The sequence below is a fragment of the Arachis duranensis genome, chromosome 3 (genome assembly GCF_000817695.3).
Source record: "Arachis duranensis cultivar V14167 chromosome 3, aradu.V14167.gnm2.J7QH, whole genome shotgun sequence".
Classification (NCBI taxonomy): Eukaryota; Viridiplantae; Streptophyta; class Magnoliopsida; order Fabales; family Fabaceae; genus Arachis; species Arachis duranensis.
Window position 1 is genome coordinate 716,194 of NC_029774.3, and position 23,393 is coordinate 739,586.

Here is a 23,393-nt window from a genome sequence, read left to right on the forward strand (position 1 = left end):
ACATTTAAAAAAAATTGTCAGAAGTACGCAAATAATACATTACACACTTCACACTTGACCCTGTCATCTTTAATTTAAGGTTTTTTTTTATAATTGTAATTCTAATCAACGAATGTGAAAAGAAAATAGTGATGTCAGTAAATGCGTCAACTGAGATCTAAAATTCTAAATGCAAGTCAAAGTAAAACAAAAATACAAAAAAATTGGAGAAAAGAATAAAAAATGGCGCCTATGTATATCCACAATGACACAAAACACGATCGCAAAGACAGAAAAAGACAACACCAAACACGTTTTGCTTTGAACATCGCAGGGTTATTTTCGTCATTCAAAAAATAAAATGCTTCTCATTTTCGTTTTCCTCTTCTTCCTTCTTGAAGGTAACCAATCCATCCTTCACACTTCACTGTTCTCAATTCAAACCTCACAGAACACAATCTCTTCCTCTTTTTCTCTGTTTCCTTTTCTCTTCGTCAACCAAGTTCCCTAATTTAGCAATTTCTAGAAACCCTAATTTGCTTGCCAAGCTTTTAATTTTACGATTCCTGCTCAGATAAGGTCAACGGGAGTAGGAAGAGCTACCATTTTCGATAAGGTTTGAACTTTATGATTTCTTAGTTTAGGGTCTTAGCTCATACTCCAATTAGATTTCAGGAGCTAGCTGAAGTTGATACTGTAGTGTGTGCGTGCGCGTCCATGGCGAACTGTGCGGATTCGGAGCAGTTCCTGGTGCTGTCTAGTATCCGGACGGGTCTCAAGAGAGAGTTTGCATTCGCCATGAAAGCTCAATCCGAGATCTGTGGGTCACTGGGCCGGACCAGGGCCTCCAAGAACGGGAATGCGGTTCAGGTCGTGAAAAGCCCGGTCAAAAAGCGGTCCAGGAAGTCAAGTTCGGGGGAAGGGAACAAGAGCGAGCCGAAAAGTGAGGACTTGAATTGTGGGGTGGTGAAAAGCGAAGATGGTGGTGGTAGAGGTGATGTTATGAGTGAAGAGGAGGCAAAGAGTGATGTTGTTGATGTGGAGGAACTAAAGAATGAAGGTGTTATGGTGGTGGTGGATGAAACGGAGAAGGTTGGTTGTGAAGGTGACGCAAAGGAGGGTGGTGAGGTATGTTGTTCTAAGGAAGATGGTGTTGTTGGTGGGGCAACACCGGTTTCAATTACAGGTGATAGTGGTGGTAGTTTGAAGGGTTCTGTTGTTTCTATGGAGAAGCCATTTAGGAGGTTTACTAGGTCTCTACTAAAGAGAAAGTTGGAAGATGATGTTAGTGGCGCAAAGGATGGGAATGATAAGGTAAATAACAATGCCGAAGCTGTTGAAGTTGGTGGTAATAATAAGAAGCGTGCTAATGATAGTGGCAAGGATGTTGAAGTTGGTAATGATGTCAAGGAGGGAATTGAAGATGGTGCATTGGTTGCTGTGTCCAAGGCTAGTACTAAGAGGTGCCCAACAAGTCTGAAGGAGCTTCTAGCCACGGGGATTCTTGAGGGTTTGGCAGTGAATTATGCTCGCAGTGTGAAGGTGTTGGCTGATTTTCCTTCTTATTGTGTGGGCTCTCTTCTTGAGATATGAGTATTGCTGTTGAAAATGCGAGTGTCTAAATTTGAGAAATTTTCAGGCAATCAAGGCTGGAGAAGCAGAGCTTCGGGGAGTGATTAATGGCAATGGGATTGTGTGCCATTGTGAGGATTGCCATGGTGTTGAGGTAAGTAAAATGAAGATACACTTTTATGTTACTGTATGGTCTAAAAATATTGTGTGTTAGTTCCTTTGTTTTTTGTGGAACTAGGTTGTGACGCCCACCTTGTTTAAGCTTCATGCCAGTCGTTTAAACAAGTGCCCCCCAGAGTATATATACCTTGAGAATGGGAGTACTCTTCATGACATCATGAATACATGTTTGGATGTACCATTAGAAACCTTTGAAGAAGTTATCCAAAAAGTCATTGGAGGCTTCACCATAAAGAAATCTACCTTTTGTTTTAACTGCAGAGGTTTGAGATTCACTTGTTTGATTTCCTCTGTACTTTTTTGATGTGCTTGCAAGCTTCTTCCAGTCAGGCTAACAAGTAATTCTATTGTATCATTGTATATCTGAAGATGCCAATGTTGTGTCGAGACTATTATGCAATTCATGCATGGAGTCGAAGGAATGCCAACCTAACCTCCCCACTCAAACAACTGACACTAGCAATTGCAATGTTTCACATGCAGTTCAATCCAGGTACTAGTTGTTTGCTTGATGATCATAATTAGTATATCATGGAATACTATAACAATTTAAGAAAGAAAAGCATGACATTTGTTGCATAGCAAGGCATTTTTTTTAGTCACCATTATACGTAATATAGGTAAGGCCATTGTCGGAATTTACCAAGCATTTCTTTTCTGTATATTAATTAGCAGCGAGCTTATAATGTGTCCATATATTCTGATTGTTTCTATACTAGCAGGATGACAAGTTTGGTTTCAGGCATTGATGCATTGGTGATTTATTTGAGTATCATATGTACAGATGTATTTGCATGTCACTCTTACATATCTATTACAAAACTGATTGGAATATCTTTGCCTCAATGTAGTCATATGATTATATAACATGAACTTTTTTACTATTGCAGGTCGCCAGAACCCATTGTGGTTCAAAAGTCAATAAACAATGGAATGAAGCACAGCACATCTCGTGATAAGAGTGACGGAAAAGTAACTAAGAAGTAAGCATTTGTGTTCTGTTGGAAGTGCAATTTTTGTGTATGAATTAAATATTATTTTTTTTGTTTCAACATTTATTTTCTCCCTTATACGTTTCTGAAATTTTGAAAGGGATCTACGCTTGCATAAGTTGATCTTTGAAGCAGATGTGTTGCCAGATGGAACAGAAGTAGCATACTATGTTCGCGGAAAGGTTGCATTGATAGTGACTCGTCTTTATTTTCCTGTTTTTATCAATTATAGTACTTCTGAATGTGCTTTCCTTGTGTTGGCAGCGCCTGTTGGATGGTTACAAGCAGGGTTTTGGAATAGTTTGTAGCTGCTGTGACAAAGAGGTACTTCTTCTTATGTAGTGTAATTGTCCTATATATTTGGTTTCAACTAGACATTTAACACTTCTTTTTGAAATACAAAATAAAAATGAATGAACAGATTAGTCCCTCCCAGTTTGAAGCTCATGCCGGTTGGGCATCACGTAGGAAACCGTGAGTATTTGTTGTTCAAACTCTATTGTTGGATTATCTCCATGCATCTGGCTTTACCTTACAAGGCTGTCGGTATTCATTGCCTCTTTTCATTTGAAAACTTCTCTCTCGCCCTTTTTCTTTTTTTCGCCATTTTTTCTCCTTCAACTTTCTAGCCTCAAATCTCAATGTGTTTGGACCCTCAAATTTTGTAGTATGGGTGTATTGAGAAAATTGACTAGTGTTTGCTTCCCTTCTCTAACATTTTGATGTATTTATTGCAGTTACCTCCACATATACACATCTAATGGAGTCTCACTCCATGAGCTGTCCATCAATTATTTAAAAGAACGGAAGTTTTCCTCCAGTGATAATGATGACCTCTGCAGTATATGTTCTGATGGAGGGGATCTTTTGTGTTGCGATGGATGCCCAAGAGCATTTCACATTGGTGAAGTCCCAGTAACTTATTTTTCCATATTGTGTATAAATTGATTCTTTTGTAATATACTTGTAGATGGAGTGTATGTTTTGGTCTTTTGTTATTCATGTCTAGGAACTATTCGACAACTCAGCTCTATTTATGTTTATAGAAGACTTGTTTCTGGCTGAACACAGAATTAGTTTTGGCATGTGCTTTATTTAAATAATATGTTTCTGCTTCGTGATCTCACCCTTGATATTTGCTTAATTTGATGTTGCAGATTGTGTTCCTCTCCCCTCTGTTCCAACTGATACCTGGTATTGTAAATACTGTGAGAATGTCTTTCAGAAAGACAAATATGTGGCGCATAACGCAAATGCGTTGGCGGCTGGAAGGATTGCAGGCATTGATCCTTTAGCACAGATACATGAAAGGTGTATTCGCATTGTTAAAACTCACCAGGTTCACCATGAGGGATGTGTACTGTGTAGGTAATATCCTGTATTATTTAATTAAGCAAATTATTATTTTATTTTCTGAACTTCTCTTCATCTGGCTCTTCTTCCTTCACGAGCGCTATGTAACTCTTGTAGTCATGACTAAATTTATTAATATATCTTACAGCATGCTCCTTTTATATTTTTTAATCACCCCTGTTTTTCTCCAAATATATATATGGCTCAAGTTTCTTAATTTTCAGGCAACCATATTTTAGCAAAATCTTTAGTCCCCGAACTATGATGATTTGTGATCAGGTAGGTATTGTGTTTCCCGTGGATTTTCAAACCTTCATAATTTTAATTATTCCTATGCCGCTAATATCTGTTTCATAAATTGCTGATTGATGTATCTTTGCAGTGTGAGAAGGAATATCATGTTGGGTGTATGAAGGATCATAACATACAAAATCTAGAGGTACAAGATCTTCTTTCCTTTTTGACTTCCATCTTGAAAGTTTGTTTAATCTTTATCTTTTATTGAGAAATTTAGTTTTATGCATTGTTCATGTAAATTTATTTGATGGATGTAATTTACCAGGCGTTGCCAGAAGGGAATTGGTTCTGCTGCTCAGAGTGCAATGGAGTTCATGCTGCTTTGGTAAATTTAGTGGCTGGTGAGGAAGAGAATCTTCCAGATTCCCTCCTTAGCTTGATTAAAAGAAAGCATGAAGAAAAAGGTTTAGAAACCAGGGCTGATCTTGATGTTAAATGGAAGGTTCTGAACTGGAATCTTATTGCTTCTGACAAGACCAGAAAATTGCTTTCGGAAGCTGTTGCTATCCTCCATGTGAGTATATATTAGTTAGTTAATTTTTTTAATTTTCACCTCTACTAATTACTGAGATCATGAACTAGAGCATTCGTATTTGGTGGTTTACCTTTATGTTAATCTTATATACTTTTTTGAGAGATTAACTTAGTCAGATTTGGTATTTGTTTCCTAGGAGCGTTTCGGTCCTATAAATTCTGATTCGAGAGCCGATTTCATTCCAGCAATGATTTATGGGTAAGCAACACTCGATTCTTTTTGTACTAGTGACACTTATTCAACATTTCTGGACATGTGAATGAACCCCCAGTTCTTTTCTTCGGATTTCGACAGGAGGAAAATTGGGGATTATGATTTTCGCGGAATGTACTGTGCAGTTCTCATTGTCAAGTAAGTCAGATTGTGAAGTGTGATTTTTTGCTAAGCATGCACATGTTTGGTTTGATTCCACGTCTTATTTTGGAATCTATTTTATGTTTTTGCAGCCAAGTTATTGTATCTGTTGGAATATTTCGCATCTTCGGGCATGAAGTGGCAGAGCTTCCCTTAGTGGCGACGCCTACAGACTGCCAAGGACAGGTTATTATTCAATTTTCACTTCAGCTATGATTATATACCTTTCTTCCTAAAACTTTTTAATTTGAGTAGTTACACATAGTAAATTATATATATATTTTTTCTGAATAGGGTTACTTCCAGTGCCTCTTTTCTTGCATTGAGAGGGTGCTTGCCTCTTTAAAAGTGAAACATTTAGTCCTACCAGCTGCGGAAGAAGCTGAATCAATATGGACCAATAAATTTGGGTTTACAAGGGTTGACCAAGATGAGGTTTGTAACCTAATTTGGTGTCCGGCTATCCTTACTATCTATCTTTCCTCGTTAAACCTAGACCTTGATCTCACCATTTCCATTCTTGTCGCAGATAAACGAATACAGGAGACGTCTCCGAATGATGATATTTCAAGAGACTCCCTTACTGCAGAAGCCGGTGTCTGCACTCGCAAGTACTTAGGGCCAAAGGAATATTTCATCTGCGGATCTTTCTTTTTAGGGTTGTTTTGCTGGGTGTAGAATAAAAGCATTGTATAGGATGATCTATTTGGTGTACAGAGAAAGAAAAAGAAAACTAATCACTCCTCTTTCTTGGTGTAGTTCTCATATTTTTTTGTTTTGGTTCTACTGAAATTGAAATGAGGGTCATGCTAGGGTTAGGCAGGACAATGGATTCTTAGCAACTAGCAAATTTTGATGTTACATTCATTTGGTTTTGTTGTATAATCCGGTTTTAATCTTAATCCCGATGATAAGGTGCTTTATCTGTCTTCACTGTTAATACTCTATTTGTAAAGTTATTAATATTTTGTTTGAGTAAAGATGAGTAACAAATAATAATACATTAATCGTGAAAATTTTAAGATAATGATGCAAATCAATTGAAAACACTCAGAGGAAAACACTCGTTATTTTTTTATGTATCCCAACGCCTTTTGCGTGTAGAAAATTCAATGTTGGAGCGGGAAAATTTCAAATTTGAAAAAATAAAAGTCAAGTGAATGCTTCTTATTTAGCCGTTAATCTTTTAAATTCTTAATACTACTATCTTTTTATTTTAAAAAAGGAAACAAAAAATTGCACAGTGCCACAGTGTATTATATAAGAAGTGAATTTACGATTCCAACCCTTGTACTGATTTTTTCGCCACACAAATATATTCCCTCCCTCCCTCTCTCTTCCATTCACACACTCTCACTCTCTCTCTCTCTCGTTAATCATTTCTCGTTTCTCTGGTAAGCGCTCTTTCTCTCGCTCTCGCTTTCTCTCTCTTTCTTCTTCGATCAAACTTCAATTCCATTTGGTTTGAGAAGATCCTGTTACTCTCTAACAGATAGATACTTTGGGTGAGAATTTTGTATTGAATTAATTTTTCTTTGGACGATTGAACGAACAGAACAAAGTCAGAAAGGAAAAACAAAACCCTAGGCTTTGACGATGGGTCAGATCCAGTACTCGGAGAAGTATTTCGATGACACTTACGAGTATAGGTAACAGTAACGCGCACATTTCTCAATGTTTACATCATCTTTTCCAATCGACTCAACTTTTTATGTTTCTTCCTTTTTTTTTCATTTAATTTATATTAACGTTCAGGCATGTGGTGCTGCCTCCCGAAGTTGCTAAGCTGCTTCCAAAGAATCGACTTCTCTCTGAAGTATGTTAATATTTTTTTATGTGTTGATCGAATTTCATTGGAATTACTCTATATTTTGAATCTGGTCATGCAAATTGGTAGAAATCAAGAGAAACTTTCGATTAGGTTTTCGAATTATAGTCTGTTGTAGTATTATTCAGTTGATGAAGGAATGAATATAACTGTTTATTCACTATTTTGTTTGAACTTTGAAGGCTCCTTTGTTGGTTGATACATATTTCTAGTTTTTGGGGTTTCATTTCTAATTCTTTTTCCTTTGTGCGCTTGGATTTGACTATACAGAACGAGTGGCGTGCAATTGGTGTTCAACAGAGCCGTGGTTGGGTTCATTATGCGATTCACCGCCCCGAGCCACACATCATGCTTTTCAGGAGGCCATTGGATTATCAGCACCAGCAGGAAAGCCAGACCCAGCAAAGCATGCTCGTCAAGTGAATTTAGTTTCCATTGAAAATCTGAAAATGATGATTACAAACAAATTTATATAGGTTTTTATATAGTCTGTTTTAACATGGCTGTGTGGGGATTCTCTTCTGTGGAGAATCTGAATTTGATTGAATGTGGTTTTTTTAGACTTTCAGTTGTCAATTTGAATGTCCTTAAACTTTGCTGTTTCTTAGGGATATGTTGGTGTACCTCACCTCTCGTGTACTCGTATGCATGCTGGACTTAATGATATTCACGGGGCTACCTTAGTGCTTACGTATGATATGTGAATCTGGCTCTCAACTCTAAATTAAAGAGTACCTATGGTTTCCATGAATGGTGAATTGTAATACCACTTTGCTACAATCTCAAATTTTTCAGTTCCGAACTAGGTGTTTCATTGGAATGAACCATGTTACGTTCGTGCATCAAAAATTTTATTGTCCAATTTTCGCTTCACCTCACATGTTTATTAACATTTCCAAACATTGAGCTTATAATAAAGCATTAAAATAATAGTAGTGATGAGCACAATAAATTTGGGTGCAAATGATACAAATTGGTTGCCAGCCAATTAGAGGAGCGTTAGATACAACATTTAGGCTTAGTTTGGTAAAATTTTTACTTTTTAGAAGTAGTTTATAAAAAGTTAATTTTTAAAAGATAGCTTTTTAAAAATTGTAGCATTTATATTTGGTAATTCAAATTAAAAATAGTTTTTAATAAACATAAGCAATATCAATTGTGTTTGGTAAAATAGCTTTTAAAATTTAAAAATACTATAATAGATATAAATACAAGCATTAAATTTAAAAATTAGTTAACATATGAGGTTATATTAGACTTTTAAATTTTGAAAAGCACAAGCTAACTTTGAAAAGCTCTATCTTAAGTGCTTTCAAAAGTATCCCGATCTTTTAAAAGCTGCAAGTATAAGTACTTGATCTTTTTGATTTACCAAATACAAAATGAGGAGTTTGAGCTTTTAAAAAGTACAAGCACCTCTTCAAAAAGCTTTACCAAACCAAACCTGGTAATGGTGAACCATTTTTTACCTTCACTCGCTGGCTGTATCATGAATTATAGTTATTAGTTATATCTCAATAACTTTCTTCTGTTAAGGCCATGCTTATTCGTTTTCTGAAAAATAAAATAGAGAAAGGAATGAAAATATTTTTGGTAAGCTGTAACTCATGGAGAAAATTCACGGGCCTGGCGAGTTATGTTGGGCCGTGTTGTTTAAACAAATTATTCTTGTGGCCAAAAAAGAGAGATCCAGCCCAAAAAACGGTAATCCTCCTTCTCATCACGTTCCCGTGCGAGTGTCCCCTTTCTCCAACTTTAACTTCACTCTCCAGGGTTAGGGTTCTTGAGCCACACTCTGATACTGAAAGTGCTATCTATCTATGATGTTACAAAATCCCTAATCTCTCACTCGGGCGCATTGCTATGGCTTCCTGATTGGGTTGGTAGCATCGCTAGCGAGTTTAGAAAACAATTTTGGATCACTTCTCAGAAGGTAGGTCTTTTACCTGATTAACTTTCGATCCCTATGAATTCTACTCGAAGCTTTCAACTTCTGTAAACTGTGAATCTGCAATAGTTTCTATGTGTTGAAGGTGTGTTTTGAAATTCATCTAGGGTTCGGAATTTCAGTTATATTATATATATAGGTAATGCATTAATTGTTGTTGTAATGTAGCTGGTCAATTATTTGGGGGCATTTGATTGTTGCGTAAATGGCACGTGCGCGCAATCTAATAGTTGCTGGAGGGCTTGTTGCTTTTGCTTCAGCAGGGTTGGCATTTCCCTTCTACATGGCGTAAGTCAACTCGACTAAAATCTCAATCAATTTTCAATCTTCAATGCCATTTGCATGTTTAAATCATGTTTGAATTTCAGTTTGAAAGGTGCAAGCTGAGTTTCAAATCATGCTCAGATCATGTTTGTCTCAAACTGCAATTTAAAACCATTCAATATATGTGGCATAGTTATGGTGTCTGTGTTAGCTGAAGTAGAAAATAACCCAAACAATTTGCATGCTATGATGCAAAGAAATTGGAGTTAATACTCAATAGTAGAGTTTGTATTGCATTTGCCCAGATCTTCAAAGAAGCCTGTAATTGACTCAACAAAGCCGCTTCCGCCGCAAGCAACTTTTCGAGGGCCTTACATTAACACCGGTTCGCGTGACATCGGTCCTGATGATCAAACTTTCCAGAAGAAATGAAGCAAGCCTGAGAGTCACCATGTTTTGAGTTAGAAGGCTAAGCTCATGCATACATACATACATACATTTGGTTATTCTTCAAAAGGAGTTTATCATATGGCATGCAAATCATTGCAACCGGGGTAGAGTTGTGCATGTTCTTGAAAATAATTTTACACGTGTTGAATAATGTTTTGTTCTGAAAAAATGATGTAGTAGAATCTGCTAGCAAAGAGTATTTCTCATTGTCTGAAGGGAACGTTTTCCCCCACGGTTTGAGGGGATCATGACATGGCTGGGCGTTGGAAGATTTGAGTATCATCTTGTATGAAGTAGGAACCAACCAACCTAGACGGGGGGAGCTTTTTTCTCTTTTGCTATTTATATTTTCTTTAAGAGGTTCTTGAATCTGTATGGATTTATGTTACTTGAGTGATTGTAATAAGAAAAAAAATGAATACTATCGCCACATTATTGCAAATTACTCAAAGCTCATTACTATTCTGGCTTGCAACTAATTTAGGTTGTGTGATTATCATTTATCAATATCTTTTAGAGACTGAATAAACTACCATTTTTATTTACGAATATTTTGAGCGACGGTAATTCTATCCATGAAGAAATATATCTGATTTTGTGATGATGGGTTTCATATGATAACATTACTAAAAAAGGGTTGAAGAATTTAGTCATTGAGCTTGAAACTTGAAAGTGCTGTCCGATGTAAAACTCTTAAACTGCTTCAAAAACAATGGCCTCATTGTCAGATTTCATTGTTTCATGTAGTTGTTGAGAAACGTTGACGTCTGTTTTTGCATCCATGCCACAAGGGTAATAAAAATTTATCATGACATGCTCTATTTTCACTTTTCAGCATCTAATCTAACACCGCTGAGCATTGCAACACTTAAAACGTGCTCACCAACCGTTCATTGTTTTGTCTTTTTGTTCCCATAGTTTTACTTCAAAATGAACTTCATGAACTCGTTTTTTCACTTTGAATATTGAGCTAATATTCATCTTTTCACTTGATAAATTGAATAATTACATATACTACATTTTTTACTTGCAAAGGACTAAAACCAAAAGTATTGATGTTGTAGTTGAAGTTAAATTGCAAGACCAGGCCCACGTGTACTTAACGTGTATATTATGCTACATGGCAGCAAATGCATCAATCTTGGAATGCTTCTCTTCGAAGTTGTGGACGCCAATTGTTTCTCCCACAACCGATATTTTCAGTTCACACACTCTGGATCTTTCCACTTTCATCTTCCTTTCTCTTTCTTTTTGTTTCCATGAGAATGGGAAAAAAAATAAAGTAAAAGTTTCCAGTAATTACACAACATTAAGCGCTATACTAATTCACTGAATTGAGGAAATAATCCAAAATAAGCAAATAACCTTTATATTAATAAATAAAATAAAAAATGTCTGGAAAATGACAGTGTTGAATTCAGCAGAACATTGTCTGAAAACTGGAAAAGAGGGGAAGGGGAGAATACAAACATGAACATTTGAAACTTGCACGACTCAACAATCCTTCTTCCATTCCCTTTCACTCAAATTCGAAACAATAACCAAAACCCTCTTCAAACCTTAACAACACCTCAAGCCCCAAAAAAAAAACGTTTTTTTTTTCACCATTGATGGCACTGCAACACTCTTCTTCAACCTTTTCAACCACGCTAACACTCTCTTCACCGAGAACCAAACCCCCAAAACCTTTTCCTCTTTTCTCCTTCACAAAGTTCCCATTTTTAACCGCACCAAACTCCATTTCCATCACACGGAGAACCAGAACAACCCTCTCTCTAACAGTTCCACGTGTTGCTGCGCCACCAACAAAGGTTGAAACTGAAGAAAGCAACGAAATTGATGAAGGTGCCGATGACGAGAGCTCGTCCTCGAAGTTCACATGGAAGGATCACTGGTACCCAGTTTCTCTGGTGGAGGATCTGAACCCTCGGTACCCAACGCCCTTTCAGCTTCTGGGTCGTGAGATCGTGGTTTGGTTCGATAATTCCAAGTCCCAGTGGGTTGCTTTTGACGATAAGTGCCCCCATCGTCTCGCTCCTTTATCTGTAAAAATACTCTCTCTTTGTTCTTATTCTAATTTATTGTATTAGCTGAATATTAAAAAAAATTCAAATATTTTCAAGTAGTAAGTAGTTTAAGCACTTTCACTCATGTGGCAATACATAACTTAAGGTTTGTATAAGATATTTTTAAACCTGTGATCTCACAATCCAGAATTGAAGTCTGAGTAATATATAAGCTTATGTGCATGATGCTGTTTTTGGGAGAAGGATTTGGGTTCCATGTTTCTTATTTATTTGTTTGTTTATTTACTTATTTGAAGATTGAAATTGGATTGCAAGACAAGGAGAATGTTTGAGGAAAAGGGGTGTTTTCAGTTTTTGGGGATTAAAATTGGGTGTTTTTGGTTTTTGGCAGGAAGGAAGGATTGATGAAGGAGGAAACTTGCAATGTTCCTATCATGGTTGGTCTTTTGATGGATGTGGATCATGTGTTAGGATCCCTCAGGCTTCCTCCGAAGGACCGGAAGCGCGAGCTTTGAAATCTCCTAAAGCGTGTGTCACAAGGTTCCCTACAATGGTGTCTCAGGGTTTGCTCTTTGTTTGGCCTGATGAAAATGGTTGGGAGAAAGCTAATGCTTCCAATCCTCCAATGTAATGAACTTTATTTGATTCTGTCTTTAGTTACTAAATTATCTACTTTGAATTTTTAAATTCATTATTTAACTTTAGTCTAATTTGGTCAATTAAAATGTTGTCCACTGTTCTTTTATGCTATGATCAAAGAGTGTTGTTTTTCTTTTCATTTGATATGTATGGTGAAATTGTGTTTGTTTAGGTTGCCGGATGACTTTGAGAAGCCGGAGTTTGCCACGGTGAACATTCAGCGTGATCTGTTCTATGGCTATGATACTCTAATGGAGAATGTCTCCGATCCTTCTCACATTGATTTTGCTCACCACAAGGTACAAATAATGCCGTTTTCACTTGATTTATATATGCCACATTGTTTATTCTTAGTCAATTTGCTGGTTATCAATATTTTATTTGTATCTGGTTTGTTAATTGAACTTAATAGTTTATTTTATTTTGATGTCATTGGTGGAACTTTATATTTTAATATTTCATATTATTTTAGATCTCGGTTTTTAGTATTATTAAGTGATGCGGTTGTTTGAAATCATGTCATATTGTTAGGTTCAATAATTCCATAATTGCTAAAATAGAAGTGATCAACATCCACAGGTTACAGGCAGGAGAGACAGAGCCAAGCCTCTGCCATTCAAGATGGATTCTAGCGGCCCATGGGGCTTTGCCGGAGTTAATGAAGGGAACCCAAGAATCAGTTCCAAGTTTGTTGCACCATGTTATTATATGAACAAGTAAGTTCATGACTTTTTACTTTGGATGTTGACATAATTTCCTTTTTCACATTCATCATAGATGTCAGCATCATCCATGAAAGGATATTGTCTATGCTTGTGTTTATGGTTGAAAACACCAAAAATAGTTTCTGATATGTCGCTAATCTGGCTCCATATATTCGCCATTGTTATTGCAGAATTGAGATTGATACCAAACTTCCAGTAGTCGGGGACCAGAAATGGGTAATATGGATATGTTCCTTCAATGTCCCAATGGCACCCGGTAAGACTCGCTCCATTGTTTGCAGCGCTCGAAACTTCTTCCAGTTCACAGTGCCAGGGCCTAACTGGTGGCAGGTAAGATTTTGAGGACGTTGGCTTTGTTATCCCTTCTACTGATTTATTTCAACAGATTGTAAGCTTAAGTCGAGCCTCGAGTTTCATTATTGCTTACATGTAACCTTGTCTCCGCCTGTTGCCATATACATATATCAGGTGGTTCCTAGATGGTACGAACACTGGACATCAAACAAGGTATATGATGGAGATATGATTGTCCTTCAAGGCCAGGAGAAAATCTTCCTTTCAGCAACCAAAGACGGTGGTGACATCAACAAACAGTACACAAACATCACCTTCACACCAACCCAGGCAGATCGCTTTGTCCTAGCATTCCGAAACTGGCTGCGGCGACACGGAAACGGCCAACCAGAATGGTTCGGGACAAGCAGCCAACAGCCATTACCATCAACCTTCCTATCAAAACGCGAGGTATAAATAAACAAATCTTAACTCGACCCTTCCACAAACCAATTCTGCGCCAATTGAATTTAAACATGAATTCACTTGCTATGATCTTGTAGATGTTGGATAGATTTGAACAGCACACACTGAAGTGCTCTGCATGTAAAGGAGCTTATGAGGGATTCAAAACATGGCAGAAGGTCCTAATTGGGGCAACAGTTTTGTTCTGCGCATTAAGTGGAATCCCATCAGAGACTCATTTGAGAGTAATCTTGGCTGGGCTTGCAGTTCTCAGTGCAGGATTAACCTATGCCGTAACCGAACTCCAAAAGAACTTTGTATTCGTAGATTATATTCATGCCGATATAGATTAACCAAATTACCACATAACTGTAAATATACTACATCAATGTACCTATCATCGTGTATCATTTGGATTCATTAGGTTCAATTTGAACTCTTATGTTTTTTCAAACCTAATTCGTTTATATAATAATGCTCAAAATCTATATCAATTGGAATTAACAAGAACATATCATTTAAATAACAATCAGCATTGGATCTACATGTACCACAAGAAAAGCAAAACGAAATCGGTTCAAATAAACAATGAAAAAACCCTAAACCTAAGAGCTAGTGAATTTGGTAACAGCTTTGGTTCCTTCAGAAACAGCATGCTTTGCGAGCTCACCAGGAAGCACGAGTCTAACAGCAGTCTGAATCTCCCTGGAGGTAATGGTAGGTTTCTTGTTATACCTAGCGAGTCTAGAAGATTCTTGAGCAAGCTTCTCGAAGATGTCGTTGATGAAACTGTTCATTATTCCCATCGCCTTGCTGGAGATTCCGATGTCAGGATGAACCTGCTTCAAAACCTTGAATATGTAGATCTTGTAAGTTTCAACGCTCTTCTTCGCCTTCTTTCTCTTCTTATCCGTAGATCCACCTTCCTTCGGGATCTTCTTCTCTGCGCGGGGCTTCTTCTCCGCCGGAGCTTTGTCTCCGGTTGCCGGTTTCTTCTCTGCTGGCTTCTTATCTGCCTTCGCCATTATCAGAGATCAGAGAGTGTTTTGCTTTTGCTATTGAAATTGTGTTGTGTGTGAGATTGGAAGGAAGAGTATGGAATGTATTTATATGTGTTGGGTTTCAGATTTGATTGGTGGAGAGGGTGAGGTGCGGATTGATGACGTGGACTGTTGAATGTTTTGATCTCTGTAATGGACGGATGAGATTAGTGTTGGGACATTTAATCGGGGCGCGTTATGATTTTGGAGAAGGATCAATTTTGTGTGGAAAAAAAGTTGGCGCGCAAACGAGGCAATTTTCGAAAAAAAAAAATGATTTGAGAGATTAATATTATTTTTATGATTTAATCGTCGTTATCTTAATGCCATATGTTATATGCCAAAAGGACAAATTATTTTATATTTAATTCACCTAAAGAAAAAGATTCTCTACTGAATCAAAATAATAAATGAGACAAGATTGTATATATATAACTAAGCAAATTTTATCTTTTCTATCTAGTTAGTGTCAAAATGTATTATAAAAACTTACTGACACTCCATGCTTGTGTTCTGAGTTAGGCGCAGTCAAAATCTAGTAAGTATGGTGAGGGATTTCAAATCTATGTTTGGTTCAAAAGTAAAAGTGGGAGTAGATTTTATTTAAATGAGTTATATATAAAAATTCTTTTAGTGAAATTTACTTTTATTTCTACTTGAACCTGACATATATATAAGTTAAAAGTCATGATATGGGCACTTGATATGCACATCACAACATAGATTTGAATAGTAAGATACGCCAAATTTAATTGTGATTAACAACACATAAAGGCATGGGATCGATATAGTTCAAGTTGTATATATACATCTCTCAAGTATTTGTAAATAATAAAAAAGTGTTTTATGAACGAATATACCAAATACTAATTCTTATCAAAATGAGCTGAAATTTTTGTTAATTAAGGTGACACTATATTAGTTAGATGTATGTTCATATAACAAATTGTTTTTCCCTCTTATCATATATACACACGACTAAACCCTAATGTTATATATATTTATATTTTATTGTTTTTACAGTATTTTTTAGTTTGATATGTTAAGAACTAATTTATCGTGAATGGGAACTCTATTTTTAAAGGTTTGTCGCTTTGTTGCTGACTAATGAGTTGCTGCATATACAAAGCTAGATTCAAACTTCTGACACTAAACAAATTCAACTTGGTTATGCTACATATATACCCATGTGAAATTCACTTACTGATGTTAATTTTGATGCAATAGTAACAACATTATTTGGTACTTACACATGATAAGAAATATGGTAAAAGAAAGTGATAATATTGTAGGTCTAGCTAGACAAGTATCCAAATTTTATACACAAACATGTTATTATGATCGTTGAGTAGCAGCATGAACTGGGGAGTGGCCAAGGAACAAAGCAAGATGTCCGAAGAGCTTGTCTTTTCTTGAGAAAGTGGTTCCACAAGAACACAACCATTTATTGGGATCACCACAGTGCTTCTCATGGGTCCTCAAATCAGAGAGCAGAGAGAAGTTCTTGTTGTTGCACCTCTTGCAAACATACATCTTTGGGCAATGGCTTCTCTTGTAGTGATTCTTCACACACACCATTGATTTCAGTGCCTGAAACTTGGCATGATTCTTGTTCCACCTGCACCCATCTTCAGGGCACGAATACTTCTTCTTCTTCGTTATCATCATCTTCTTGTTATTCTTGTTGTTCTTCAAGGCTTCACTGGTTTTGAATTCATCCCCATGAGCCCTCATATGCATCCTCAGATTCGCTTCGCGCTTAAATCCTTTCCCACATATTTGGCAGAAATGTGTGTAGCTTGCTAACAAATCAGCAGCATCCAACTCAATTATATCTGTTTCTTCTTCTCCATCTTCATCCTTAGTATTATTGTTATCATCATCACAATAAATAACAGTACTATTGTTATTGTTGTAGGGTTCAGAAAACCAATGGAGTGTTTCTTCATCTTCTTCGTCTTCTTCTTGTGCAGGTTCATGATTAGCAACACTACTAGTACCTCCTCTAATGATATTACTATTATTATAATCATAAGATTGGTGGTGGTGATGAGGGTGCAATTCTAATTGTTGATTATTGCAAGAAGGAGCAATAATGGTACCTGATGATGATGGATTGTTATAACTATTGATGTGTTGTTGGAAGGTGAGTCTGAATGAAGAGGAAGCAAGTATGATATCTTGGATGGTGGAGGTCATGGTGGATATGGCCATGGAATAGGAAGAACAAGGAATTGATGAGTGGTGCCGATTGGGGGAGGCTATAACCCCCACAAGTGACTGCAACTCGTTGATTTTATCATTGAGAACTGAGAGATAATGGTACATGGTGGATGATGATGATGATGATGATGATGATGATGATGAGTATTGCGTCATAGGTGGGAATCCACCACCACCTTCATCAGATGATGCAGCCGCCATTATTCCAAACCTGTTACTGCTTTTGTTTGTTATATAAGGAGGGATCACAAGAGTTCAATTTCTCATCTTCTTTCTCCTAAAGTTTGGTAGCAGCTCAAGGCTTTGACTTTTGTTACTTCTTCATAAAATACTTATATATATATACATACAATAAATTCTTCACAAAATTTATTTTTGAATAAATGATTATTTAAATGTTATTGTTTTTATATGAAGGTGATATATACGAACTCTAATATTTTTTAACTATAGTCTTTATATAAAAATAATTTTGTGACTAATAAATTTTTTTAGCTAATATTTTATCATTTTTAAATTTTAAAAATAAAATTGTAAATTTTAAATTTTAAAGTCTAATAATATACAAATAAAATATTAGTTTTTTGAAATGGTGATTAATATTAATAAAAATATGGATAATTTACAATCCTTCTTAATTAATATTTATACAAAATTATTAATAAACTATAATATATATATATATATGGTTAAATTACACAGTTGATCCTTACACTTTCAGTGAAATTATAAATTGGTTCTATATTTTAAAAGTTTGTAATTGAATCTCTAAAGAGAATTAAAATTTACAATTTAGTCTTCGTCAGTCAAAAAGTATTGATTTAACAGAATATTCTTAGAATATACTAAGAATATTTTGTTAAAATAGAGAATATATTGAGAATATTCTGTTAAATCAAACACTTTTTGAATAACTGAGACTAAATTGTAAATTTTAATTATCTTTAGAGACTTAATTACAAATTTTAAAGTGTAGAAACCCATTTACAATTTCATTGAAGAGACTAACTTAATATAGGTACAAATTATTGGCCTTCTAATATTTTTGCTATTAAAATTTAATATATTACATTCTTAAGTTCCATTATTAAAATAATGAATACTAAAAAAATTTTACTGGATGAATAAATATATTGTAAGTTATGACCAAGAGATATATATAATATATATGACATTATTATGGTACAGTCAAGCAAGTTGCAAGTTGAAACTCATCCCCACTAGAGACCTCCCTTGCATGAAGCCACTCTTAGTTAAGTTGCTTATTAGGTATCAAATTAACCCTTGTAACTTCATCTGTCTGCGCCCAATAACATCTAGTCATTTACAATTTCAACACGTTGAATGTTATGAATTGGTTTACATCCTTCTCTCCATCTATCTCAACTAATAACTTTCTTAATTAGTTAAAATAATATCAAGCTGATTTTTCTCTTGTACACATACATGTAGACACATAGGCTTAATTGTTGGTTTAGGGTTTCACAATCGTTCAAGATATACTATTTTTTTTTTGGCTGAATTCAACGTTTTCTATTTAATGAGAAACAGTCTTTTACTCCCTTCCCTTCGTTTTCCTTTTTATAGATGTGTTTGTGTTTGTGCATCCAACAATATACCAGAAAAATACAAAAAATACCGTGAAAGTAATATATCAAATATATATATCAAATATATAAGAATTATAGAAAAACAATTTTTAATTAGCCAGTGTCAATCAATATTAAAGTTTAATATTATAATTTAGAATTTAAAAAAATCAAAATAATTTTTTAAAAAGTGAACTAATATTAACCCAAAAAAATTAGCTACCTAATATTCCTCGTATATATATAGTATAAGTTCAGAAACTTTAATATGAAAAAAGAAGTGGGTTCATTTTGGAAAATGGCATGAAAGAGAATAAACTGCGAAGTGCCTCAATTATTGATGTTTGTAGTTATTAAAGTTACTTTTCGTTTGATTTAGTATATATATGTATAACAATTTTTTTTTTTAAATATATACTAATTTATAAAAATAAAAGTTTTACTAAATCACATCTTATTATACTCTAAGCCATATGCTAATTTAGTTATAATATGAGTTTAGGATTCATGCAAATGATCTCGAGATTAATTAAGAATGAAAGCATATATATTCATCTTTATCCGAAACTTATTTAAAATTAATGTAGTTTGGATCTGGACGTAAGGTCTAGACTTGTTTTAATGGAATTACTCATATAAAGATGTTTAAAAGGTCTTTTTTTTTTAAAAAATTTTTAATAATTAAAATTTAACTTATATAATCAATTAAATTATGTTATTTTTGTTAAAATTAGACCAAAATATATTGATTTGACAAAAAATTTGATAAATTAAGAATATTATAGTCATTTTCTATAAAAAAAATATTAATTTAGATTAGTTCAAGATTTGATTTACCAATTTTTTAGTTAAATTGATTTATTTGATCTAATTTTAACAAAAATAACACCATTTGATTGATTATATAAGTTAAATTTTAATTATTAAAAAATTTTAAAAAAAAGATATTTTAAATGTTTTTATGTGAGTGACTCCCTCTTTTAATAACAGTTTAAACATTTTTTTTAGTAAGATAAAATTATCTAAGATTTTTAAGTGAGAATGGAGAGTGATATTTGCAAAAAACAGTTAACAAAAATTTTGAATGTGCTTATGAGTTACGGTTGAAAAATATCTGTGCGTGATGGGATATTTATACGATAAGAATGATAATCTCTGTAACTTATCCCTTTATACTTTCTTTTTATTTAGGGGATATTGAGATCCCATATTTAAAATAGTGAATCAATTTATACGAATATACATTAGTGCAATTGATGTCTTATTGACGTATAAGTTGGGTCGAGTCAGAACCAAATGATCCAAACTCTAATTAAGTCGAATAGTTTTGGAAACGGATCTTCTAGATTTTTTTTAAAATTTGTGAACTGGCCCTTTATTTTGGGTTTGATTTAGGGATGGCAACACCACCCGAATCTGCGGATACCCAGCCATTCCGCCCCTACCCACTCGGGGCGAGTAATTACTAATTACTCGTCCCGCACCGGGACGGGTTCTTATGCGAGACGGAGCGAGATCGAGTTTAGATAATACCCGCCCCAGTATATATATAATACATATAATTTTAATATATAATATATGTAATATATGTAAAATAATTAGTAAAATGATTAATAATATTATGTTATATTTAAATTTTTATTTTAATTGATGCTATGTATGTGATGATAGTTATATAAATTTTAAAATTTAATTTAATTTATTAAATTTTAATAATTGTAAGGATGAATAGCGGCGAGGCAGGTTATGGTTCAAATTGTTACGACCCACAAGTAAAAGTGAGGGAAATTTTATGTAAATTATTGTAAGGTGGAGCGGAATTGGATAGAGAAAAAACTCGTCCCGTTGTCACCTCCTACTTTAATCCTAATATTGAGTCAGAGTATAAACATATTCCAATTTTAAATTAATATTATTTTTTGACAAAAAAATATTATTATTTTGTACTATCTACATTTTATTTTTAGAGACAAAAACACAATTATTAATGTGGTTAATTTCGTATATAATTTTTTAATTAATTGTTAATAGTCAAATAATTGGACTTATTTTAAATATTAGACAATTCAAAAAAATTTAAAAACATTAGAATTTTTTATTAAATGGACAAAGTAGAATAAACGACGTCGTATTGGTGAACAACGCATAAAAGATAAGACATGGCGCATAGCGAGAGGAGCACAACATAGCTGGATTCTTCTTGTTGCGCAACAATGGCGTTAGCACTGCCTTCGCTTTCTTCTACTTCTTCTTCGTTTCTGCAGCAAAACTTCACTGGAAGCTCCAAGGGACCCACTTGCAACAACAACAACAACACTTCAAGCTTTTTGGTCTTTGCTCAAAAGAAGGCAAAGAAAATCCGAAAGGTTACATCCACATTCTATGCTCATAATTCCATTAAATTTCGTAACTTTATCCCTTACTCGGATTTTATCTTGTGTTTCTGCAACTGGGTGTGCTTGGTTTTGCAGCATTATTCTGTTTTTTACCCCCACCCCCCTCCCCCCTTTTTTTCCCGTTAGTTATTGGTGTGTTATTTTTGAAATCAGATTATATTGAAGGAAGATGTAGCTGAAGTAGGAAAGAAAGGACAACTTATTGATGTTAAAGCTGGTTTCTACAGAAACTATCTTCTTCCCACTGGAAAGGCACAGATTGTTACTCCTCTTCTGCTCAAGTAATGTGTAATTCAATTTTAGCTATTTGTTTGATAATTATTTACAACTTTCATTGTTGGGTATAAGACTGTAATATCTCATTGTAGTGTGAAGAAATAAGCTTCGTCTCTATGAAGAGTAACTTTGAAGTGTGACTGTAAACTGACCAGACTCTTAAAAATTTTCTGGCCTTGATTGAGAGAAAGCATTTAGATGTCTTTAGAGTTCATAACTTGAATAATCATGCTTGTTGCTAGAATTTATTTACTTTGTCCATGGGGTTTTGATATTTTGGGTTGGTCATGTTTGTGTTTTTTCCATAAAACTCAGGCTCTTAACTTCCCTTCATGGATACAAAATGAAATTTTGTAGTCCTTTCTTGGATTTTCGTTCTCAGCTTGAAATCTCGTTTGCACCTTTTCAATGACAAAATAATCAAATTTTCTTGTACAAATATTTGATTTCATATTTTCTAGTCCATTTTTCCGGTAGGTCATCTTGTCTGAATTATTTTCTTATGCAGGGCTAGCTTAGCTTAGCTGCTTCTGTATGCAAAAACATGCATTGCCATATAAAATGTTAACAATAATGTATGTGTTGGTTGCACAATTTAAACTGAATTTCCCTTGCATCGTCTAGGGAAATGAAGTTAGAGGAAGAAAGAATTGAGGCCGAGAAAAGACGGGTAATCTTTTTCCCCCTCCAATCCTTACTTGCATAGAATGTGTCTCTGTTAATGTGAAATGAAGGTTTCCATTTGTGAGTAGGAGTAGGTGGTAACAAACCTCTGCTAGTAAGCTTTACATATAAACCTGGTGCTACGAAAATCCTGCTGTCTTTTTAACTTCTAACTTCATATTAGTTTTTATTCCAAAAGTCCATTTCATTTTCATATATTATTGTCTTCAATGCAGGAAAGTTTACAACTACTTTGATACTTCTTCATTATTAGTATAGTTTTCCACTTTTCCCCCTCCTATATGATTATTGTATGCATTCCTCAGTATCTGAGTTTCTAGATCTGCAGGTAAAAGAAGAGGCACAGCAACTTGCTCGAATTTTTGAAACAGTTGGGGCTTTCAAGGTGAAGCGGAAAGGTGGTAAAGGAAAACTAATTTTTGGAAGGTGAGGCTTGTTCTGTGCAATTTTGAGCTGTTGATTTATGCTCTATATGGATTATGCTTCTAAATTTGCTTGTTATTCAGTGTCACAGCTCAAGATCTTGTTGACATTATCAAGGCGCAGCTTCAAAGGTACTATCTGTCTGATGTACACAAGTCTTTCTCTTTGAGAATTGGGAGTCTAACTAGTCTTATGTAACATTTTATTCTGCTCTAAATGTGAATGACTATTCTTTTCTTCTTCCTTTGAAGCTTTCCTTAATAGGAACAAGTGTGTTTATGAATAATTGTCATGTGATCTTTTGTGATTTTCATAGGGAGGTGGACAAGAGAATTGTCGAACTTCCGGAGATACGAGAAACCGGAGAATATATCGCAGAGTTAAAACTGCATCCGGAAGTTACAGCGAGAGTAAGGTTGAATGTCTTTGCTAACTAAAGCACAAGTATGAAGTTCTATATGCTAATAATGCACATTTGGAGCTACCGGCTTGCATTGGTTCAAGGTAAATAACCACTGTATGAATCTTCAAACATCAAGCTTTATGTGATTTTGTCCCAAAGTTCTAATAGAGGAAGGATTTCTAATGTACTAGTTCAATGGTTTATGTTCATATTTCCTCTTTGAATGTGTATTCAAGTTTTAGGACCTTTGTTTGGAATGTACTATTTTCTTGGTAAAGAATATGTTTTGACTTTTGACCCTTGGTTAGACAGGTGAAAATTAAACATGAAATGTACTAAGAACCTATATATCTCTCTCTATCTCATTTAAATGGAAATCTCATTTTCTTTTTATGTTTCTATGACTTACTTCACTATGGAAGGGAAATTTGTGATGTAAAGTATTTATGTTGATTGGACTTGCCCCATCTTTTTTAAC

General features: G+C 34.8%; 7 protein-coding genes across 7 annotated transcripts; 5 read left to right on the forward strand and 2 right to left on the reverse strand.

Annotated features, from left to right (window-relative positions):
- Positions 1-368: 368 nt before the first annotated feature.
- LOC107476452 (uncharacterized) lies at positions 369-6,202 on the forward strand. The gene is made up of 18 exons (XM_016096269.3): positions 369-1,521; positions 1,619-1,705; positions 1,790-1,994; positions 2,101-2,224; positions 2,622-2,714; positions 2,824-2,905; positions 2,988-3,047; positions 3,145-3,197; positions 3,461-3,627; positions 3,881-4,091; positions 4,301-4,355; positions 4,459-4,515; positions 4,639-4,887; positions 5,045-5,106; positions 5,203-5,259; positions 5,355-5,448; positions 5,557-5,697; positions 5,792-6,202. The coding sequence occupies exons 1-18, from the start codon at positions 697-699 to the stop codon at positions 5,879-5,881; spliced, it is 2,712 nt and encodes a 903-aa protein (XP_015951755.1). The 5' UTR covers positions 369-696; the 3' UTR covers positions 5,882-6,202.
- A 321-nt stretch (positions 6,203-6,523) lies between these two features.
- LOC107476460 (cyclin-dependent kinases regulatory subunit 1) lies at positions 6,524-7,784 on the forward strand. Its single transcript, XM_016096278.3, has 4 exons — positions 6,524-6,656; positions 6,818-6,911; positions 7,018-7,078; positions 7,361-7,784. The coding sequence occupies exons 2-4, from the start codon at positions 6,859-6,861 to the stop codon at positions 7,511-7,513; spliced, it is 267 nt and encodes an 88-aa protein (XP_015951764.1). The 5' UTR covers positions 6,524-6,656; positions 6,818-6,858; the 3' UTR covers positions 7,514-7,784.
- A 1,154-nt stretch (positions 7,785-8,938) lies between these two features.
- On the forward strand, positions 8,939-10,197 carry LOC107476461 (uncharacterized). The gene is made up of 3 exons (XM_016096279.3): positions 8,939-9,023; positions 9,207-9,326; positions 9,608-10,197. The coding sequence occupies exons 2-3, from the start codon at positions 9,244-9,246 to the stop codon at positions 9,732-9,734; spliced, it is 210 nt and encodes a 69-aa protein (XP_015951765.1). The 5' UTR covers positions 8,939-9,023; positions 9,207-9,243; the 3' UTR covers positions 9,735-10,197.
- An 841-nt stretch (positions 10,198-11,038) lies between these two features.
- LOC107476453 (pheophorbide a oxygenase, chloroplastic) lies at positions 11,039-14,311 on the forward strand. Its single transcript, XM_016096270.3, has 7 exons — positions 11,039-11,797; positions 12,171-12,406; positions 12,591-12,717; positions 12,998-13,134; positions 13,314-13,473; positions 13,612-13,887; positions 13,980-14,311. The coding sequence occupies exons 1-7, from the start codon at positions 11,363-11,365 to the stop codon at positions 14,232-14,234; spliced, it is 1,626 nt and encodes a 541-aa protein (XP_015951756.1). The 5' UTR covers positions 11,039-11,362; the 3' UTR covers positions 14,235-14,311.
- A 60-nt stretch (positions 14,312-14,371) lies between these two features.
- Positions 14,372-14,955, reverse strand: LOC107476459 (probable histone H2B.3). The gene has a single exon (XM_016096277.3). The coding sequence runs from the start codon at positions 14,904-14,906 to the stop codon at positions 14,487-14,489; it is 420 nt and encodes a 139-aa protein (XP_015951763.1). The 5' UTR covers positions 14,907-14,955; the 3' UTR covers positions 14,372-14,486.
- A 1,301-nt stretch (positions 14,956-16,256) lies between these two features.
- LOC107476493 (protein SENSITIVE TO PROTON RHIZOTOXICITY 2) lies at positions 16,257-17,345 on the reverse strand. The gene has a single exon (XM_016096320.3). The coding sequence runs from the start codon at positions 17,343-17,345 to the stop codon at positions 16,257-16,259; it is 1,089 nt and encodes a 362-aa protein (XP_015951806.1).
- Positions 17,346-20,891: 3,546 nt separating this feature from the next.
- Positions 20,892-23,280, forward strand: LOC107476457 (50S ribosomal protein L9, chloroplastic). The gene is made up of 6 exons (XM_016096273.3): positions 20,892-21,099; positions 21,283-21,410; positions 22,030-22,075; positions 22,418-22,515; positions 22,596-22,643; positions 22,829-23,280. Exons 1-6 carry the CDS (start codon positions 20,947-20,949, stop codon positions 22,947-22,949), a joined length of 594 nt encoding a protein of 197 aa, XP_015951759.1. The 5' UTR covers positions 20,892-20,946; the 3' UTR covers positions 22,950-23,280.
- The last annotated feature ends 113 nt before the right edge of the window (positions 23,281-23,393 follow it).

What these genes read in the sequence shown, in the direction of transcription:
- LOC107476461 (XM_016096279.3), top strand. Translation starts at nt 9,244, where the DNA reads ATGGCACGTGCGCGCAATCTAATAGTTGCTGGAGGGCTTGTTGCTTTT. An exon ending in GCATTTCCCTTCTACATGGC is followed by an intron (nt 9,327 to 9,607) that starts GTAAGTCAACTC and finishes GCATTTGCCCAG; the next exon opens with ATCTTCAAAGAAGCCTGTAA.
- LOC107476460 (XM_016096278.3), top strand. Translation starts at nt 6,859, where the DNA reads ATGGGTCAGATCCAGTACTCGGAGAAGTATTTCGATGACACTTACGAG. An exon ending in GATGACACTTACGAGTATAG is followed by an intron (nt 6,912 to 7,017) that starts GTAACAGTAACG and finishes ATTAACGTTCAG; the next exon opens with GCATGTGGTGCTGCCTCCCG. An exon ending in AGAATCGACTTCTCTCTGAA is followed by an intron (nt 7,079 to 7,360) that starts GTATGTTAATAT and finishes TTGACTATACAG; the next exon opens with AACGAGTGGCGTGCAATTGG.
- LOC107476493 (XM_016096320.3), bottom strand. Translation starts at nt 17,345, where the DNA reads ATGGCGGCTGCATCATCTGATGAAGGTGGTGGTGGATTCCCACCTATG.
- LOC107476457 (XM_016096273.3), top strand. Translation starts at nt 20,947, where the DNA reads ATGGCGTTAGCACTGCCTTCGCTTTCTTCTACTTCTTCTTCGTTTCTG. An exon ending in AGGCAAAGAAAATCCGAAAG is followed by an intron (nt 21,100 to 21,282) that starts GTTACATCCACA and finishes TTTTGAAATCAG; the next exon opens with ATTATATTGAAGGAAGATGT. An exon ending in TTGAGGCCGAGAAAAGACGG is followed by an intron (nt 22,076 to 22,417) that starts GTAATCTTTTTC and finishes CTAGATCTGCAG; the next exon opens with GTAAAAGAAGAGGCACAGCA.
- LOC107476452 (XM_016096269.3), top strand. Translation starts at nt 697, where the DNA reads ATGGCGAACTGTGCGGATTCGGAGCAGTTCCTGGTGCTGTCTAGTATC. An exon ending in TCACATGCAGTTCAATCCAG is followed by an intron (nt 2,225 to 2,621) that starts GTACTAGTTGTT and finishes TTACTATTGCAG; the next exon opens with GTCGCCAGAACCCATTGTGG. An exon ending in CAAGGGTTGACCAAGATGAG is followed by an intron (nt 5,698 to 5,791) that starts GTTTGTAACCTA and finishes TTCTTGTCGCAG; the next exon opens with ATAAACGAATACAGGAGACG.
- LOC107476453 (XM_016096270.3), top strand. Translation starts at nt 11,363, where the DNA reads ATGGCACTGCAACACTCTTCTTCAACCTTTTCAACCACGCTAACACTC. An exon ending in CCATGTTATTATATGAACAA is followed by an intron (nt 13,135 to 13,313) that starts GTAAGTTCATGA and finishes TTGTTATTGCAG; the next exon opens with AATTGAGATTGATACCAAAC. An exon ending in CAGGGCCTAACTGGTGGCAG is followed by an intron (nt 13,474 to 13,611) that starts GTAAGATTTTGA and finishes TACATATATCAG; the next exon opens with GTGGTTCCTAGATGGTACGA.
- LOC107476459 (XM_016096277.3), bottom strand. Translation starts at nt 14,906, where the DNA reads ATGGCGAAGGCAGATAAGAAGCCAGCAGAGAAGAAACCGGCAACCGGA.